Source organism: Bufo gargarizans, chromosome 1 (assembly GCF_014858855.1).
Source record: "Bufo gargarizans isolate SCDJY-AF-19 chromosome 1, ASM1485885v1, whole genome shotgun sequence".
In the NCBI taxonomy this organism is placed as follows: Eukaryota; Metazoa; Chordata; class Amphibia; order Anura; family Bufonidae; genus Bufo; species Bufo gargarizans.
This window is the reverse complement of record NC_058080.1, coordinates 401560954-401579590: the sequence shown is the minus strand read 5'-3', so window position 1 is coordinate 401579590 and position 18637 is coordinate 401560954. Positions and strand designations below refer to the sequence as shown.

Sequence of the window (18637 nt, the reverse complement as noted above, 5' to 3'; positions counted from 1 at the left end):
GCCATCAATAAAATGCACCTGTGTTAGTTGTCCACAACATACGCCTGCCCATTGTCACGGTGGGGAGTGGGGAGTGGGAACCCCCCACCGTACAATGTCAGATATAAAGGAGAAGCAGCAACGCCAGGACGCCGGAATCAGGGAGCAAGTCACCTCCTAAAGCGTCCCTAATCCTCACCCTAACGCCTTACTGTATGAACGGACCTGGATGGTAGGATGGCTCATACGAGGATACCTTTGGCCCTGAGTCACCCTGATAATCCCTGACATAGGAGCAGGGGAGAGACAACCTGTTCTTCCCAGACACAGATGAACAGAAGTCTCAAATGGCCTAGCAGCAGGGAAAGGAAAAGACCATATGCAGGTAAGAACACCAGAAACACACTTACCGGCCGCAGCCACCACGACTGGAACCTATGCAAAAGTACAGGTGCCCACACACCAAATAGGACACCGTACAAAAAACACCACAGCACTCCTGATTCTGCCTGGGCTCGAAACAGCAAGGTGCACAGCAAGGTGCACTGCAGCCCCAGGCAGCACTGCATACAGACTTATGGTTCACCCCTCCGGGAAACCAGCCCCCTTCTGGAGGTACAACACACACACAGGGTAATGTCTTGCACACATGAAGGGACAAACACCAACAACATCCCAGACATGTAACAACAAACAAGACGTACAACAAACCCTGAACATAAACCCACATCAAACATACAAGTGAGGTTGGGTAAATAGAGGATAAGGGAGACAAAGGAATGACATCGCAGACTGGAGCAGAGCTCCAGCACAAACGACAGCTGAAGTACAACTGACTCCAGCCAGGGAGCCACAGGGGATAAAATCCTAGTGGCCACACCCAGTCAAGGAGTTAACCCTTCCAGCAACAGACAGAGGGAGGATACCACTAAAAGGGGAAGTGCACACACCAGCCAACAAGCAACACGTTACCACAGGCAACAGCATGCGTGGCAACCATGTGACGGCACACACAGCAACAGCCGAGACACTGCCACCACATGCCATAAAAGCAACACGTTGCCCAGGGCAATTGCAAGCGTGGCAAAAGTGTCACGGCCCACACAGCAAAGGCTGTGACACCCATACCATAACCCCACTGCCACCATGGGCCACTCGATCCACAATGTTGACGTCAGCAAACCGCTCACCCACACGACACCACACACGCTGTCTGCCATCTGCCCTGAACAGTGAAAACCAGGACTCATCCATGAACAGAACACCTCTCCAACGTCCCAGAAGCCATCGAAAGGTGAGCATTTGCCCACCCAAGTCGGTTACAACAACAAACTGCAGTCAGCTCCAGAACGAGGACAATGAGCATGCAGATGAGCTTCCCTGAGACGGTTTCTGACAGTTTGTGCAGAAATTCTTTGGTTGTGCAAACCGATTGTTGCTGTAGCTGTCCTGGTGGCTGGTCTCAGACGATCATGGAGGTGAACATGCTGGATGTGGAGGTCCTGGGCTGTTGTGGCTACACATGGTCTGCGGTTGAGAGGCCGGTTGGATCTTTGGAGGCGTCTTATGGTAGAGAAATGAATGTTTATTGCAAGGGAACCAGCTCTGGTAGACATTCCTGCAGTCAGCATGCCAATTGCACGCTCCCTCAAACGTTGCGACATCTGTGGCATTGTGCTGTGTGATCAAACTGCACATTTCAGAGTGGTCTTTTATTGTGGGCAGTCTAAGGCACACCTGTGCAATATTCATGCTGTCTAATCAGCACCTTGATATGCCACACCTGTGAGGTGGGATGGATTATCTCAGCAAAGGAGAAGTCACTAACACAGATTTAGACAGATTTGTGAACAATATTTGAGAGTAATGGGTCTTTTGTGAATGTAGAAAATGTTTCAGATCTTTGAGTTCAGCTCATGCAAAACGTTTTGCCACTGTTACACAAATCATAAAAAAAATAAAAAAATACTGTTTTTGTGTCACAATTTCCTGAAAGCCATATATTTATTTTTCTGCCAATCATCTTGTCTGGGGGCAATTTTTTCCCGAAATTAATTGATGTTTTCATTGGTATCATTTTATGGTACATAGTACTTTTTTACCTTTCACTATTACACTTTTTGCAAGGCAAGGTGATATACACTTTTTACAGCATTTACCTGAAGGGATAGACCATTAGATATATTTATAGAGCAGGTCATTACGGATGCAGTGATACCTAATATGTCTAGTTTTAATTTTAATTTTGTTTCAATCTTACACAATAAAAGCATTTTTGAAAAGCCAGAGAGACATTTTTTTTATTTTTGTGTAAATAGTTTTGTGTAGATGCTCATTTATTGCGGGCTGAGGTAACTTTTTAGTGGTACCATTGTGGAGTACATTGTACTTTTTGATGGCTTACTACTACACTTTTTATACGGCAAAGTGACCAAAAAATGGCAATTTTTTGCGTGCTTTTTATTTATTTCGTTTTTTTACCGCATTCATCTGACGGGGTAGATCATTGTGATATTTTTATAAAGTCGATCATTACGGATGCAGTGATACCTAATGTGTAATACCAGTGTACTACCAGGAGACTGGGTCTCACAGGCTTCCATAGAAGGCAAGTCCCGATGCCTGTAGAAGGCATCAGGCTGCCTTCCCAGCCATCAGGTCCCCATCAGTGCAGAGCCAGGACCCGATGGGGATCGGGAGGGAGCCCCCTCCCTCCACACAGCTCGTACATGCCATGGTCAGCGCTGACCGCGACATTTAAAGGGTAAAAGCTAGTCAATAAACCAATGCTGGTGTATACAGCAGGAGCTCGGCTGTCAGGAACAGCCAGGCCCCTGCCGCTGATCGGGCGGGCACAGCTCCTCCACCTACCCAATCGTTTGGAAGTCACTTACTGCTGTGCCGTACATGTATGGCGGATGTCGAGAAGGGGTTAATATGCAAGCATGGTGCCTGCCCTGAAGCACATTTCAGAAAAAACCTGAGTCGAGGAAGGAATTAACCATCACATGCTACTTTTCTGGCAGCAAGTGAGGTTGCATGTTTTGCATATTACCCAATATTTCAGGTATATGCTCTTGACCTTGTATTGTACTAGACTGACATAATTTATATTATGGCATTATAGTGGGCATATTTCTAAACAGTCTTTGTACCCTGGCGATGTTGACAGGGAGAGACCTGTCAAGCTATGGTTAGGGTTAGCCAGATGGAAAGCCGTCCCTGTGACTGATCACCCATTCCCAGATAATTTTTACAGTATTGTAGAAAATTTAGAAACTGTGTTTGTTGCCCATAGCAACCAGTCACAGCACATCTTTCATTTAATATTTTGCATTTTGTGTTGTGATTGGTTGCTATGGACAGCAAATAATTTGTTTTTCTTTTACACAATTTCATAACTCTCTGCCTATGGTTTCAGGGTAAAATATAACTGTTTGTAACCAAGGAGCATGTCAGGGTTTCATACTGCTTGTGGTTTTGTTTTGCAAAATGTGAAGCTCTTCGCAAGTTCCCTTCAAGTGACTGTGAAGACATCAGAAGAAAGGTCCAATGTTCGGGGAGGAGGGCACTCGTGAAATCTTTCTAGAGGGCTCCACAATGCATTAAAACACAACATTTTGTTATGTTGCGGCCTTGTGCTAAAAAAAAAAAAGATATTCAAGTTTTCCCCCCTATCAATTTTAGACAGTATTCAACAGTATTCATACCCTTTACTATAAAACTTGAAATTTAGCTCTGGGGACTCCCATTTCTCTTAAGCATCTTTCAGATGCTTTTACACCTTGATAGGAGTCCTCCTGTAGTAAATTCAGTTGATTAGTCATGATTTGGAAAGACTTGCCCTGTCTATAAGGTCTCAAAGCTGGCAATGCATATCAGAGCAAAAACCAAACTATGAGAAAAGAAAGAACTGCCTTTAGAGCTCAAAATCAGGATTGTGTAGAGGCACAGATCCAGACAAGGGCACAAAACATGTCTGCAACACTGAAAGTTCCCAAGAGCACAGTGGCCTGCATAATTCTTAAATGGAAGAAGTTTGGATCAACCAGGACTTTTCCTAGAGCTGACCGCCCCACCAAACTAAGTAATTATGGGGGAAAGGTCTCTGGTAAGAGAGGTGTCAAGAGCCCAATGGTCAATCTGGCTGAGCTCAAAAGATCCTGTGTGCAGATGGGAGAAACGTCCAGCACTGAACCAATTTGGGCTTTATGGCAGAGTGGCCAGAAATAAGCCTCTCCTTAGTAAAGGAGTTTAAGAGTTTAAAAAAAAAAATCATCTAAAGGACTTTCAGACTCTGAGAAACAAGATTCTCTGATCTGATGAAACCAAGATTAAGTGTCATGTTTGGAGGAAACCAGGCACTGCCCAATACCATCCCTACAGTAAAGCATGTTGGTGGCACCATCAAACTGTGTAGTTGTTTTTGAGTGGCCGAGACAGAGAGATTGATCAGAGTTGAGGGAAAGCTGAATGGAGCAAAGCACAAAGATATTCTGAATGAAAACCTGATCCATTGTGCTATGGACCTTTGACTGAGCTAAAGGTTTGCCTCCAACAACACAATGATACTAAGCACACAGCCAAGAGAATACAGGAGTGGCTTAGGGACAAATCTATGAAAGTCCTTGAGTGGCCCAGCCAGAGCCCTGACTTGAATCAAATATCTCTGGAGAGACCTGAAAATTGCTGTCCCTCAATGGTCCCCTTCCAACCTGACAAACTTCGAGAGGATCTGCAGGGAACAATCGCAGAAAATCCCCAAATCTAGCTGTTCAAACTTTGTGGCATCATACCCAATAAGACAAAAGGCTGTAATTACTGTGCTTCAGGTAAGTACTGAGTAAAGGGTTTGACTACTTATACCAATAAAATATTTTAGTTCTTCCTTTTCAATAAATTAGCAAAGATTTCGAACATTCTGTTTTTACTTTCTCAGTGCAGAATGATAGGGAAAATTTTCACTTACAAGGCCACAAAATAAAATGTAAAAAAGTAAAATGATCTGAAGACTTTCTGAATGCATTGTATAATATAGGTGTATTTCTCTATATTTTTCTCTCCTATAAGGGTGCTGCCACATGTTCAGGTTTCTTGATGCAGTTTTGGAAGCCAAAATCAGGAGTGAATCATAAAAGAAGAGAAAGTATAAAAGACAGATAGGACCAAAACTGCATCAAGAAGCCTGAATGTGTGGCCAAACCCAAAGATACTGCTCTACGTTTGAAGTGTATTGTATAATCATATATATACACAAAACGCCTACACACAACACTACTGGCAGCTAGTGTGGTGCACAGTCTGAACATGACTGAGCATGTGCAGAGTGCAAGAAATGACCCATGCTTTTAGCAGAATAGAGTCAGACACATTAGTACATCAGTAAGTTATTCACTACAATCTGGATGTCAACAAAAGCATATCACTAGGGTATGCTTTAATGTCAGATAGGTGCAGGTCCCACTTCTGGGACCCTCTCCTATCGAGAGAACGGGATCCCCGAAGGGAAATAGAGCATACCACGCATGCACAATGTGCTCTACATTAATCATTATGAGAGGTCCCAAAATTTTTGGAGGTCCTATAGAAGTGAGTAGAGAGTGCACAGGACAAGCATGGCTACCTCTGCATTCACCGCTATGGAACTACCGGAAATAGCTGATCCCGGGATCAGCTATATTTGGAACTTCCATAGTGGTTAACAGAAGGTGGCAGCTCCTGTCCTGGCCACCTTGTATCTGCGCTGCAGCAGTGGCCATAAGACTTGAATATCAGCAGTGTATAATGCGGTGGAAAAATTAATCCAGTCAGCAAAGGAGGCAATATGGACAACCACAGTACATTAGTATGTGCCTTGTATTAACTTTGTCTACATGATAAATGCCATTTGCTGAAGTGAGACAATCTGTTTATTGACTGATGTACACAAATATGTGTATATATATATATATATATAATCTTAGTTATATACTGTATAATATGCTCTTACCTCTGCATACAATGCTACCGCCTACCCATTCTCCATTTGCATTACAGGTGGCAGTTTTATTATTGTTGTCCATAACGAAGCCAGGCAAACATTCAAACTGTACAGTGCTCCCATAGGTAGTATTTAATATTTCATTTTTTTTTGTGTAATTAAAGGATGGCGGAGGCCCACAATCAGCAGCTAAGAAAAGAACATTAAAATGAAACAATCTTATATATGTGTAATTTAGATGCTCCTATTATACTAATTCAAGAGTAGGCATAATATTTATGTTGTAGGTATGAATATCCAAAAGTATTTTTGCAAGCAATAGCGATAAAAGCCTCTTTTTGGTTAGAAAAATTGAACAAAAATTCTTACAGGCATTTAAAGTGGATCTTTGATGTTGGATATGCTGTGCTATCCGCTAGCACAGTGTTGTAGGGCAGAGGAGGAGCTGAGCAAATTGATTTATTGTTTTGAAGGCTTTTTCCCCTGTACAGTGGCTGGGTCTCAGATGGCCCCAACACTACGCTGGGTCCTCCGGAAGGGATGGTAAGGCGTGGTGCACCTCAATGGGGAAAAAAGCCCAGAGAGTCAGGGTCTGTAGTAAACCATTGTGCTTCTTTACTGGAGGAACTGAAGTGCAATACAATAAAGAAAAGGCGCTAAGCTGGCTTCTCCGGTCTCCTCCTGGGCACAAAAAGCTTTCATGCTGAGGAAAGACCTGAGCTAGCTTGTCCTTCTCTCTCAGAAGTCAGGTACCGTGGCCAAAGGCTGTTTGCCCATGGTCTGTGGCTCAGTTGTCTGACTGGAGCCCTGGTCAACAGGCTGATAACCCAGGGTCTGTTGCTTAGCATCCCTATCTCTGCATCTTCTTCTTGTCACTCATACAGTCTGACAGATTATTTCCTATTAAACATTGGTCCTTATCTGCTGACAAATAAGGGCTATATCTGCTATCCTTATATACAGTTTCTAACTGAACACGATCCTTCTAGTGAAAGGGCTGGTTTGGAGAAACACAGCTTAAACAGAAACATAGTTACAATTTCTGTCTACCATAGACTTATATAGAGCTCCATTGCAAGTTTATGAATAAGCAGTTTTCCAGACATAAGTCTTTAGGCATCAACAACGGAGCTACACCAGACAGTCAGAAGGTCAGTGTGTCTTTTTTATTTATTTTTTCTAATCCTGAATAACTCCTTAAATTTCTTGCCTTGCCTTGGCTTCCAAATGGATCCAAATGACAGTCCAACTCATTGATTGGGGATGTCAAAGGGTGTCAGCCCTGTCAAGTTACTGGCAGTACTAGTACACATCAGAGACACTGACAACCACCGATAATGCCCTGTAAAGAGGTGTCACTGTGATTGACAGAGGGAGGAGTTATCCATTTTCTGCAAAATGAAGATTTATTCATTTATAGTGCACAGATTCCTAGTTCTTCTTCTAGATGGACAGTAAACCTTACCATAGTATGGCATTTATTCTGCTGCTATTTATAACCAATTTAAACATGGCCTTACCAGCCTTACCTCTACAGTCAAGATTAGCTCCCTCCCAGTGTCCTGCATCAGTGCATACAGACGAATTGTAACCACCCACTGAAATAAATCCTTTTGCACATATGTATGTCACACTGCTCCCAAATGTGGTGCTGTTAAACGTGTGGATTTCGGTGTTTAGCATGGCCACTGGTGGTCCACAGTCTATAGCTGGAAAGACAAAAATACATATAGAACACAAAAATGTATAAAGGATTCTCTGAAGGTAAAGCATGACTTGGCATTAAATGGTCATACACATGCAATTTAGAGGAGAAAGACATCCATTAAGCATGCCCAAACCCCCAGCCTTTGGGAGAGAGTATGCAGGCCCCCATACACTTGAGATGGTTAGCCATTCCCACCAATACTGATAGATCTAGCAAAATTGTGTCTATTTTGTCTTAACTATATGGCAGTCTTAAAGGGTTTTTACACTAAACACACTTATACCCTATCTACAGGATAGGGTACTGTATGTGTCTGATCGTTGGTTGTCTAACCGCTTGGACCTCCAGCAATCATAAGAAGGGAGGCTCCCTATGTGAATGAAGCCACGGTGCCATGTGTGACCCCCCACTCCATTAACTTATATGGGACTACTTAGCACAGTGTTCAGTGCTAACTCGGCATTCCCATAGAAGTGATCACTGAGCGTCCCAGCAGTAGAAAACCCAGTAATCTGACACATCCCCTATTCTCTGCATAGGGAGTGTGCTGTTGCAGCAGGCTGCTGAGAAGTGCATGGAGGATGGGAGTGGCAGTTGTAGTTCTGAGGGTGGTTGTAGTATTCACAGATTACAGTGGCGATCTCCACACTTACGTTACCTAGGGCCATGCAGCAAGTGAAGTATGTACCTTTTCTTCCCTCACAGCACACCCTGGTATTGAGTCTCCTGCCTGGTGTTTATTGGGATGCCCCTAACGTTGAATGTTTTGGTGGGTGCATGGCAGGACTGGTGAACAATGGAGACAATAATCAGGCTGTTGTTTGCCATAAATAAAGTCTCTCTATGAGAGTACAAATAGCAGCAAAAGGCACAGTTCCAAAGTATATCACAGTACCATATTCTCTCAGTAGCAGCTTACGGACGACCACATCAATGTTGGTGGTTATAGTACTCCCTCTCTAAAGACTTAGGGGTGCAGATTTCAGTCTGTCTCAAAGTGTGGTAGGTACCGGAGGCAATAATCCTTTCCACAGCACTAAAGTATGTTATCGAATAAACAAGTGAATATCTTACTGACTTTAACACAGCCCTGATAAGTTTCTAGACCTTCTAAAATGTCAGATCCCTTTCCTCCTGGGGTACTCTGGTAGTAGAGTTGCTTCAGATGAAGTCCCAAAGACTAATATTCTCTGAACTTTGGCCTGGTCTGCAGCAGCTTTCACGCAGACGTCTTCTCCATTGCTCTGATCAGACTACTCTCCTCAACTAACCATGGTGTGGACCCAATCCATTACCCCGGTAATTTAAACAGTTGCCCAATATGTTAACTATTTGGTTTTGTACACATTGCTATTGAGTACATATAAAACACAATAAATCACAACTCAATGACATTGCATTAAATCTTGTAATAATAATTAACTCTTTGCAATGGTCCTTCTCGGGTACTACATGAACATCCCCTCAATAGTCATCAGGATGTAAATATTAAATGTTACCTGTGCAGACCAGAGTCGCGCCTTCCCACGTTCCGTTAGCAGTGCAGACAGATGTGTTGTGACCATATCCAAAGAAACCAGAAATACATGTGTAAGTCACTTGGTTAGAGAATTTTGTGGCTCCTGATAGAACCATTTCAGTGTCGGGAAGAACTGGAGGCTGGTCACAGTCAACAGCTGAGGAAACACATAAAACGTTTTTTCATCATTTAAACTAATCTATTTCACGAGGTAGAGAACGAGGACTCTTCATACAAGCTTGCATACTCCTGGCTTTCTACTAATGTTCTGTGTTCGGTCCATTTTACAGGATGTAAACTTATTAGTAATATGAGATACAGAATAGAAGCTTTTAAATGGTTCTTGCAGTGCAGTTCAATGGTCTCTACAGTACATGGGGTTGACTCTATAGTGTTCTAGTGCTTTTTCTGAATTCCGACGGATATCCATTTCGGTCACACAAAAAGTGATAACTGTAACCATTACATGACAATGTTTCTCTACAGTCATAATTCTTGTCATCTGCTATTTCATCTCCTCCCAAAGGGAAACTTTCCCAGATGGGAATACTCCTTTAACGATGATGTTATGCTAACTCCCAGACTAAGGCTGTAGTAAACTTGGCAAGATACAATGAGTTTCCAGAATTTTTGTAACTGGGATGTTTGCAAGGAAAGAGGTTTGCACAATTATATTAATAATTCCCATAGAAAATCTTAGTTGGAAATATTACACATTTTATTATCTTTCTTGTAGAAGTAAAGGATATGATTATAGTGTAGTATACTACTACATATCGAGAAACATTTATATCACAAACTATAACTTACATTGATTTGAACTGACTGTTTACTTATTATACATAATCATTGTTTTGATAACTAAAAAGGAATATGTACTGTTGTGGCTGCAGCAATGATGTCCCAAATACAGCTGCAGCCAAGCACTGGCCTCAGCAGTCTCAGACAATGAAGCCAGTGATTGGCTGCAGAGGCAGAGAGGATGTCACTGCTGCAGCCCCAATTATGGACCACTGACTGCAGAAAGGGAAGATGAAGGAGCAGCAGTACTGGATCAGAGAGGCTAGTGAAGTTATTTTATTATTTCACTGACCCTATCAAATTAGTATAATTAACATTTTAGCTTGGTTAACTCCTTTAAGTTTTATACTACAAGTGATCTATTAATCTATAACTAAACCCATGGTCGTAATTATATCCATAGCTCCTACTATGGAGCCCAGACGTTTAAGGGGCCCAAACAGGTGCAAGAACATTGTACCTTTTTCTATGGAATAACAATATGGAGGTTTTTTGCTATTGCAACCCCTGCAGTGAAAGCAGTGTGTAAAGTGGATGTGTCTGCTGTACATTCAAGGCAGGTACATTAGTGCGTATTCTTCTTAGGTGAAGGGGACTACAAATCCCATGAAAACTTGCTCCTCTCTGCCCCTTCAGACTTAGCCTGTAGGAGAAATAGAAGGGAGAGGAGCGGATTGGCTGAGCAGGGAATTGTGGGAGAAGGTTGAAACAGGAGGAGACACTGCAGCCATCTTGGGGAGAGACGCATGGCACAGATACAGAGAGACTGAGAGATCTCCATTGATAGAAATGAATCCTGCCTACCAGCAGACTATGCAGATGTTCAGCTCCAGCCCAGAATCAGAGCAGACAGAAGAGAGGTTCAGCTACATCCCAAACAGCCTCTGGTATCCTTGTGTGAGAGGAGAGAGCCCAGCCCTGTGTGAGAAGAGAGAGAGCCCAGCTATGTGTGAGAGGAGAGAGAGCCCAGCCCTGTGTGAGAGGAGAGAGAGAGCCCAGCTATGTGTGAGAGGAGAGAGCCCAGCCCTGTGTGAGAGGAGAGAGAGCCCAGCCCTGTGTGAGAGGAGAGAGAGCCCAGCCCTGTGTGAGAGGAGAGAGAGCCCAGCTATGTGTGAGAGGAGAGAGAGCCCAGCCCTGTGTGAGAGGAGAGAGAGCCCAGCCCTGTGTGAGAGGAGAGAGAGCCCAGCCCTGTGTGAGAGGAGAGAGAGCCCAGCCATGTGTGAGAGGAGAGAGAGCCCAGCCCTGTGTGAGAGGAGAGAGAGCCCAGCCCTGTGTGAGATGAGAGAGAGCCTAGCACTGTGTGAGAGGAGAGAGAGCCCAGCTATGTGTGAGAGGAGAGAGCCCAGCCCTGTGTGAGATGAGAGAGAGCCTAGCCCTGTGTGAGAGGAGAGAGAGCCCAGCTATGTGTGAGAGGAGAGAGCCCAGCCCTGTGTGAGATGAGAGAGAGCCCAGCCCTGTATGAGAGGAGAGAGAGACCAGCTATGTGTGAGAGGAGAGAGAGCCCAGCCCTGTGTGAGAGGAGAGAGAGCCCAGTTATGTGTGAGAGGAGAGAGAGCCCAGCCCTGTGTGAGAGGAGAGAGAGCCCAGCCCTGTGTGAGAGGAGAGAGAGCCCAGCCCTGTGTGAGAGGAGAGAGAGCCCAGCTATGTGTGAGAGGAGAGAGAGCCCAGCCCTGTGTGAGAGGAGAGAGAGCCCAGCTATGTGTGAGAGGAGAGAGAGCCCAGCTATGTGTGAGAGGAGAGAGAGCACAGCCCTGTGTGAGAGGAGAGAGAGCCCAGCCCTGTGTGGGAGGAGAGAGAGCCCAGAAGCTGTGTCACCTGCACAGAAGTGCCTAGAAGTGACCCGGCTCTATGTCCCAGGAGCAATTTGACTGTGATCCCACAGCCACTCAAGCTTCTGGATGCTGCCATCCCTGCTGGTTCACAGTCAGGATAAAGTAAGTGCATGAACACGCACCATGTTCCGTAGCAACCAGGCCGCGAAGGTCAGACTGTGTTAAATTCTAGACAGAAGCATAGGCGTGCACGCGTGTGTATGTATGTATATATATGTATGTATATATATATATATATATATATATATATATATACAGGTCCTTCTCAAAAAAATAGCATATTGTGATAAAGTTCATTATTTTCTGTAATGTACTGATAAACATTAGACTTTCATATATTTTAGATTCATTACACACCAACTGAAGTAGTTCAAGCCTTTTATTGTTTTAATATTGATGATTTTGGCATACAGCTCATGAAAACACCAAATTCCTATCTAAAAAAATTAGCATATCGTGAAAAGGTTCTCTAAACGAGCTATTAACCTAATCATCTGAATCAACTAATTAACTCTAAACACCTGCAAAATATTCCTGAGGCTTTTAAAAACTCCCAGCCTGGTTCATTACTCCAAACCGCAATCATGGGTAAGACTGCCGACCTGACTGCTGTCCAGAAGGCCATCATTGACCCCCTCAAGCAAGAGGGTAAGACACAGAAAGAAATGTCTGAAGGAATAGGCTGTTCCCAGAGTGCTGTATCAAGGCACCTCAGTGGGAAGTCTGTGGGAAGGAAAAAGTGTGGCAGAAAACGCTGCACAACGAGAAGAGGTGACCGGACCCTGAGGAAGATTGTGGAGAAGGACCGATTCCAGACCTTGGGGGACCTGCGGAAGCAGTGGACTGAGTCTGGAGTAGAAACATCCTGAGCCCCCGTGTACAGGCGTGTGCAGGAAATGGGCTACAGGTGCCGCATTCCCCAGAAACAGCGGCAGAAGCGCCTGACCTGGGCTACAGAGAAGCAGCACTGGACTGTTGCATGTCATTCGGAAATCAAGGTGCCAGAGTCTGGAGGACGACTGGGGAGAGGGAAATGCCAAAATGCCTGAAGTCCAGTGTCAAGTACCCACAGTCAGTGATGGTCTGGGGGCCATGTCAGCTGCTGGTGTTGGTCCACTGTGTTTTATCAAGGGCAGGGTCAATGCAGCCGCTATCAGGAGATTTTGGAGCACTTCATGCTTCCATCTGCTGAAAAGCTTTATGGAGATGAAGATTTCATTTTTCAGCACGACCTGGCACCTGCTCACAGCGCCAACACCACTGGTAAATGGTTTACTGACCATGGTATTACTGTGCTCAACTGGCCTGCCAACTCTCCTGACCTGAACCCCATAGAGAATCTGTGGGATATTGGGAAGAGAAAGTTGAGAGACGCAAGACCCAACACTCTGGATGAGCTTAAGGCCGCTATCGAAGCCTCCTGGGCCTCCATAACACCTCAGCAGTGCCACAGGCTGATTGCCTCCATGCCACGCCGCTATCGAAGCCTCCTGGGCCTCCATAACACCTCAGCAGTGCCACAGGCTGATTGCCTCCATGCCACGCCGCATTGAAGCACTCATTTCTGCAAAAGGATTCCCGACCAAGTATTGAGTGCAGAACTGAACATAATTATTTGAAGGTTTACTTTTTTTGTATTAAAAACACTTTTCTTTTATTGGTCGGATGAAATATGCTAATTTTTTTAGATAGGAATTTTGGGTTTTCATGAGCTGTATGCCAAAATCATCAATATTAAAACAAAAAAAGGCTTGAACCACTTCAGTTGTGTGTAATGAATCTAAAATATATGAAAGTCTAATGTTTATCGCATACATTACAGAAAATAATAAACTTTATCACAATATGCTAATTATTTGAGAAGGACCTGTATATATATAGCCTTTATGCCATTAGCCCCCATTATCAGCGCTTATGCCTCATTAGCCCCCATTATGCCTCTCATTAGCCCCCATTATGCCTCTCATTAGCCCCCATTATCAGCCCTTATGCCTCATTAGTCCCCATTATGCCTCTCATTAGCCCCCATTATGCCTCTCACTAGCCCCCATTATGCTTCTCATTAGCCCCATTATGATTCTCATTAGCCCTCATTGTGCCTCTCATTAGCCCCCATTATGCCCCATTAGCCCCCATTATGCCTCTCATTAGCCCCCACTATGCCTCATTAGCTCCCATATGCCTCATTAACCCCCATATGCCTCATTAGCCCCCATTATGCCCCAGCAGCCTAATTTTTTATAAAATAAAAAAACACTTACCTCTCTGCTCCTGGACGTCGCCGCTCCTCGCCGCCCACGATCCTTTTCCTCCTGCTGTCGTCTGTGCTCTGAACTGGCACGCACAGCGTGATGTCACAAGGCGCCTCACACTGTGCGCAGCCCTGCACAGCTGAGGACCAGGAAGTACATAGTGTTCACCGCTTCCTGGTACTCCGGTACTAATGAGCTCTTCCAAAATGGAAGCGCTTCATTAGTATTCGCCGACCAGCAGACTTGATTAGGGTGTGCCCAATCACACCCGACACACCCCGTGCGCACGCCTATGGACAGAAGCTTCTACTACAGAGGGATAGGGGTAGATAGGAGGAGTATGCTGTCCTTATCTTTCACCAGAGATTGTGGGGGACTGCCATTATTGTGTATGGTACCATTAGTACAGCCCCACCACTAGGGGTCTCCCTTATGCCGAATTGTAATCTGTTTATTGCCTTTTTGTTTACCTTACCCAGATGTTGTTCATCTTTGTTCATCCATTTCTAATAAATCTGTTGATTAGTTTACTTCTTTTCTGGAGTGAGTGTGTATTTGAGCTGTGCAGGAGTTTCCCAAGTCGACCCCCTGGCAGAAGAGCTTCAAGTAAGATTTGGGTGGAGGCACTGCACCATATTGAGGTGAGAACTACCTTACCACACACCCTGCCTACCGAGGTGACCTCCAAGGGGTGTTACACTATACTATGGGCTTTTTTTATTGAGCTATTATACATACCTTTAATTTATTGCTATTTATGCTGCAGTTTTTTTTTCTTATTTTGCTATGGGGCCTTATAAATTATAGTTATGCCCCTGACTAAACCACTTCAGTATTGCAATAATTTATAATATTAATAGTAATAATGATCATGAGAATATTGAACTCATATAAAGATGAAATCATTCATTTACAGTAGTTTTTCCTTACCCCGGCAAGTAAAATTGAGACTGCTTTGTGAAGTGTTTTTGCTGTTTTGCAACTTGTAGCCTTCTTTACAGGAGCATTCAAAACTACCAGGAAGATTCTTACAAACACTGTTAATACCGCAGGTTTCAGATACTTCACACTCATCAATATCTATAAACAGAAAAAATGAAATCTTTTTTTTACACTTTTATGATGTATAAGGCTGCTATTAAACCTAGGCATATGCTGTGAAATGTTCATATAGAAGAACATGTCCGCTTACCATTTTACTATTTATATAAAAACTGTCTCCTTAAAGGGTTTGTCTAGGAAATGCTCACTCATCCAATCACTGCATGAGGAGGCTCACTGGCCAGTGATTGGATTTCCAAGCATTTCCTGTGTGTCAAAGTGGGAACAGGAAGTAGAGACGAGCAGAAGCTTTGGAAGGGGAACATTACAATTACTATTTCCAAATTTTATTTTTGTTTTAAGATGTGCTACACCATATTTCAAAGATAATTTATCATACTTGCTAGGAGGATATATATAATTTATGATTTTTTTACGTTTCTTTTCTGAAGTGGCGAAGAAAAAGGTGCGGGGCTTAAAAAGGTGGAAGGGGCCAAGGTTTCGCATTTACTATAACTTTCGCCAGAAAGTGTCGGAAGTTATAGCTGATGTTTGCATCAGCCTGTAGCTGGCATAGGCTTCAGTATCTTCAGGGCGTATTACCTGCAGACCATGACCGCCTACTTCTCTATTTGAGTATCTTGCACTGTCTTTGATGCTATACTTATGAATTGGATATCTTCTTGGCGGTTTTGCAAATGGTCTTATGTTGAACCTGGTGTTTGTGGCTGTGTGTGTTGGACTTATTTCTGATCCAAACACAATGTTGTAATTCTATACAATGGTTTGAACTTTTTGGGCTTTGTGCCTACAAATAAACTATTGATTTTTCAATAAGATTTGCAGCCTGTGTATGCAGCGTTTCTTTTTCTTTTCTTGTATGGTTTCTTGTTGATGCCGTGGTTTGCACTCTCTTACTTTATGTGGTGTTCCCCCTACTTTACAGTTTTTGTAGGCTTCAGTATCTGGCGCACATAAGGGCAGAGATGTGCCTGATTTGTTAAGAGACATCTGCCTCTTAATAAATTAGGCGTATCTCACACCCGTGCAGAAAGATCAAGACTGGTGTATGGATACACCATATGAAGGATTCATATGAATGTTGTATAGGTCCATACTACAGCCACTTATGTGATGTCTTAAAGTGACCCTACAAAACATAAAGTTTGACTGTACATGATACATGTATATTTAATATCCCTTGTGCCCTACATTTCTCCCATGCTGGCTCCATTCTGGTTCTCCACCAGATTCCTTAAAAAATGACTGCCACTGAAGTACCCTAGAACAGGGACAGTGCAAAAAAGGTTGATTGTTCTGATGTTGCATTGTTAAGTAAAATGTTGAGATTTATTATATTTGTGTGCTCCATAGTATTGCATGGACAGATCATGGTTTATCACCTTGACTTTCTAGGAAAAAGTATAGCAACCAGTTGCAACAACCAAACTATCACAAGGGGGTGTCCATACCATGAAAGGCCGAGATGGAAATAAATGCAGTAATGCCAGCCAGGAGTCAATGGACTTACATCAACATCTGAGTGGCCGACACTCCTTTGCTTCTGTAACTCCCATAGCAGGAAATGGGATCTATGCAAACAGAGTAGCACATAAAGCTATTATGTTTCCATAATGCCTAAATTACGAAAAGAGTGTAGCTTGCTGTGGTATTCTGTTTGCGTATCTCCCATTCAATGCTATGGGAGTTACAGAAGCAAAGGAGTGGCGCATACTCTGCCTCCCCTGGCCAGTGCTTGCTGCGATTATCCCCATCTCGGTCATTAAAGGTGAGATGGAGCAACCTCTTTGATAATAATGGTGGTCTATATTTTATACTGGCTGTTACTATTTTCATATTATTTAGGGCTTTATAAAGCCAAACATTACAATATAAGTCACCGTACAATCTGGATATGCCAATCGCCAATGATAAGTTCATACAATATTTCTAATGGTACAAATTCTATGTTGCTTATGGGCAAGCTGCTATCCCTACCTGTGCAGTTCACAGTGGCACCTTCCCATATCCCACTGGCTGTACAGACAGAGGAACTGACTCCATGATCAGGACCGAATCCAGAAGTACATGTATAAGTCACTTGGCTCCCAAATGTGGTTTTGGTTGACAGTATCATGGCAGAATTAAGACGTGAAGGAGGTGGTCCACAATCAACCTCTGTGTGTTGAAGCAAAGAAAAATTAGAGGGAAACTTGACTTAAAATGTACCTAGTCAACCTTGTAAAGAACACATCATTCCTTTATGTATAATTAAACCTTTCACTGACAAAGACATACAGTATGTAAAACATCAGAACTTTAGTCGCTTTAATCGCTGCAGCTAGATTTGCAGATAGAGCTTACAGTAGTAGTAGTTCCTATTAAAGGCCCAAATCATAAGCTTTAAAGTGATATCAGTATTCTAGGTGCAATTTTCAGGGTGCAGCATTGGTTGAAGGCAGAGGGCAGCAAGAGTTTTACTTTTTGGTTTGCTTTTTTCCTCTAAGGCTACTTTAACTGTGCGGCAGAGGATCCTTCAGGGTGCATCAGAATGTCTTCCCTTCTGACAGCATTCAGTTTTGTGACCGGACACAAAAACGCTGCAATGTAAACGGATCCGTCACTGAAAACAATGTACGACAATGGTGACTGATCCATTCTTTTGGCAGCCTAAAAACCCGGATCCATCATCCACTGACTTTCAATGTATTTTGTGACAGACCTGTTTTTTTCCATTTTGATTTCACACAACCGCATCCTAACGGAACGGATGCATCCTGATGTGCAAAATACAAGAATGAACAACGCGAATGTGAAAGTAGCCTAAGGGAGGGTTGGAAGGCTGGAAGCTGCAAGTGGCATCAAGAAGATATAGGAACTTTTCTTCAAGGCGTCTCTCACTCTTTTTTAGGGTCAATTCACACGTCCGTAAGTGTTCTGCGGATCCGGAAAACACGGACACTGGCAATGTGCATTCCGCTATTTGCGGACCACACATTGCCGACACTATAATAGAAAATGCCTAATCTTGTCCGCAATTGCGGACAAGAATAGGACAGGTTCTGTTTTTGGCGGAAACGGAAGCACGGATGCGGAAGTGCGGATCTGCAAATGTGGATGCGGACAGCACATTCCAGCCCTATTGAAAATGAATGGGTTTGCACCCGTTCCGCAAAATTGTGGAACGGATGCGGACCCATTTTGCAGACGTGTGAATGGACCCTTACCAATCAGGTTGGAAATGCTGATTGGTTGCCATATTCAAGGGTTTTTTTCTACTATAGATATTGAACAGTTTCATACAGTATATAACCCCCTTTCCCCAGTACCTAATCAGACCATTTGTTGACTCAATGGGGGAGATTTATGTTTAAAAATGCTCCAGAATTCTAGCATTATTTGCGCAAAAAAAAGGGGGACATGCTTTGCACCACATTTCAGGCATTTTTTGCAGCTCATCTAAGAAGGGTGTGACTTCATGGGGAAAGAGTCACACCCTTAGAAATGTGCTATTGTGAGGCAAAA

At 43.5% G+C, this 18637-nt stretch overlaps 1 protein-coding gene across 4 annotated transcripts in view; it reads right to left on the bottom strand.

The window, feature by feature from the left end:
- LOC122931935 (sushi domain-containing protein 1-like) overlaps positions 1 to 18637 on the bottom strand; it is a 231231-nt gene that overhangs the window by 166529 nt on the left and 46065 nt on the right. For 3 of the 4 annotated variants that reach the window (XM_044286058.1, XM_044286029.1, XM_044286039.1), the window contains exons 5-9: positions 17111 to 17290; positions 15002 to 15151; positions 9167 to 9343; positions 7480 to 7668; positions 5969 to 6148 (exon numbers count right to left, since the gene is read on the bottom strand). In XM_044286058.1, the coding sequence (XP_044141993.1) occupies positions 5969 to 6148; positions 7480 to 7668; positions 9167 to 9343; positions 15002 to 15151; positions 17111 to 17290 (876 nt within the window). The remainder of the gene's footprint in view (positions 1 to 5968; positions 6149 to 7479; positions 7669 to 9166; positions 9344 to 15001; positions 15152 to 17110; positions 17291 to 18637) is intronic. The other variant, XM_044286048.1, reaches the window with a different exon arrangement.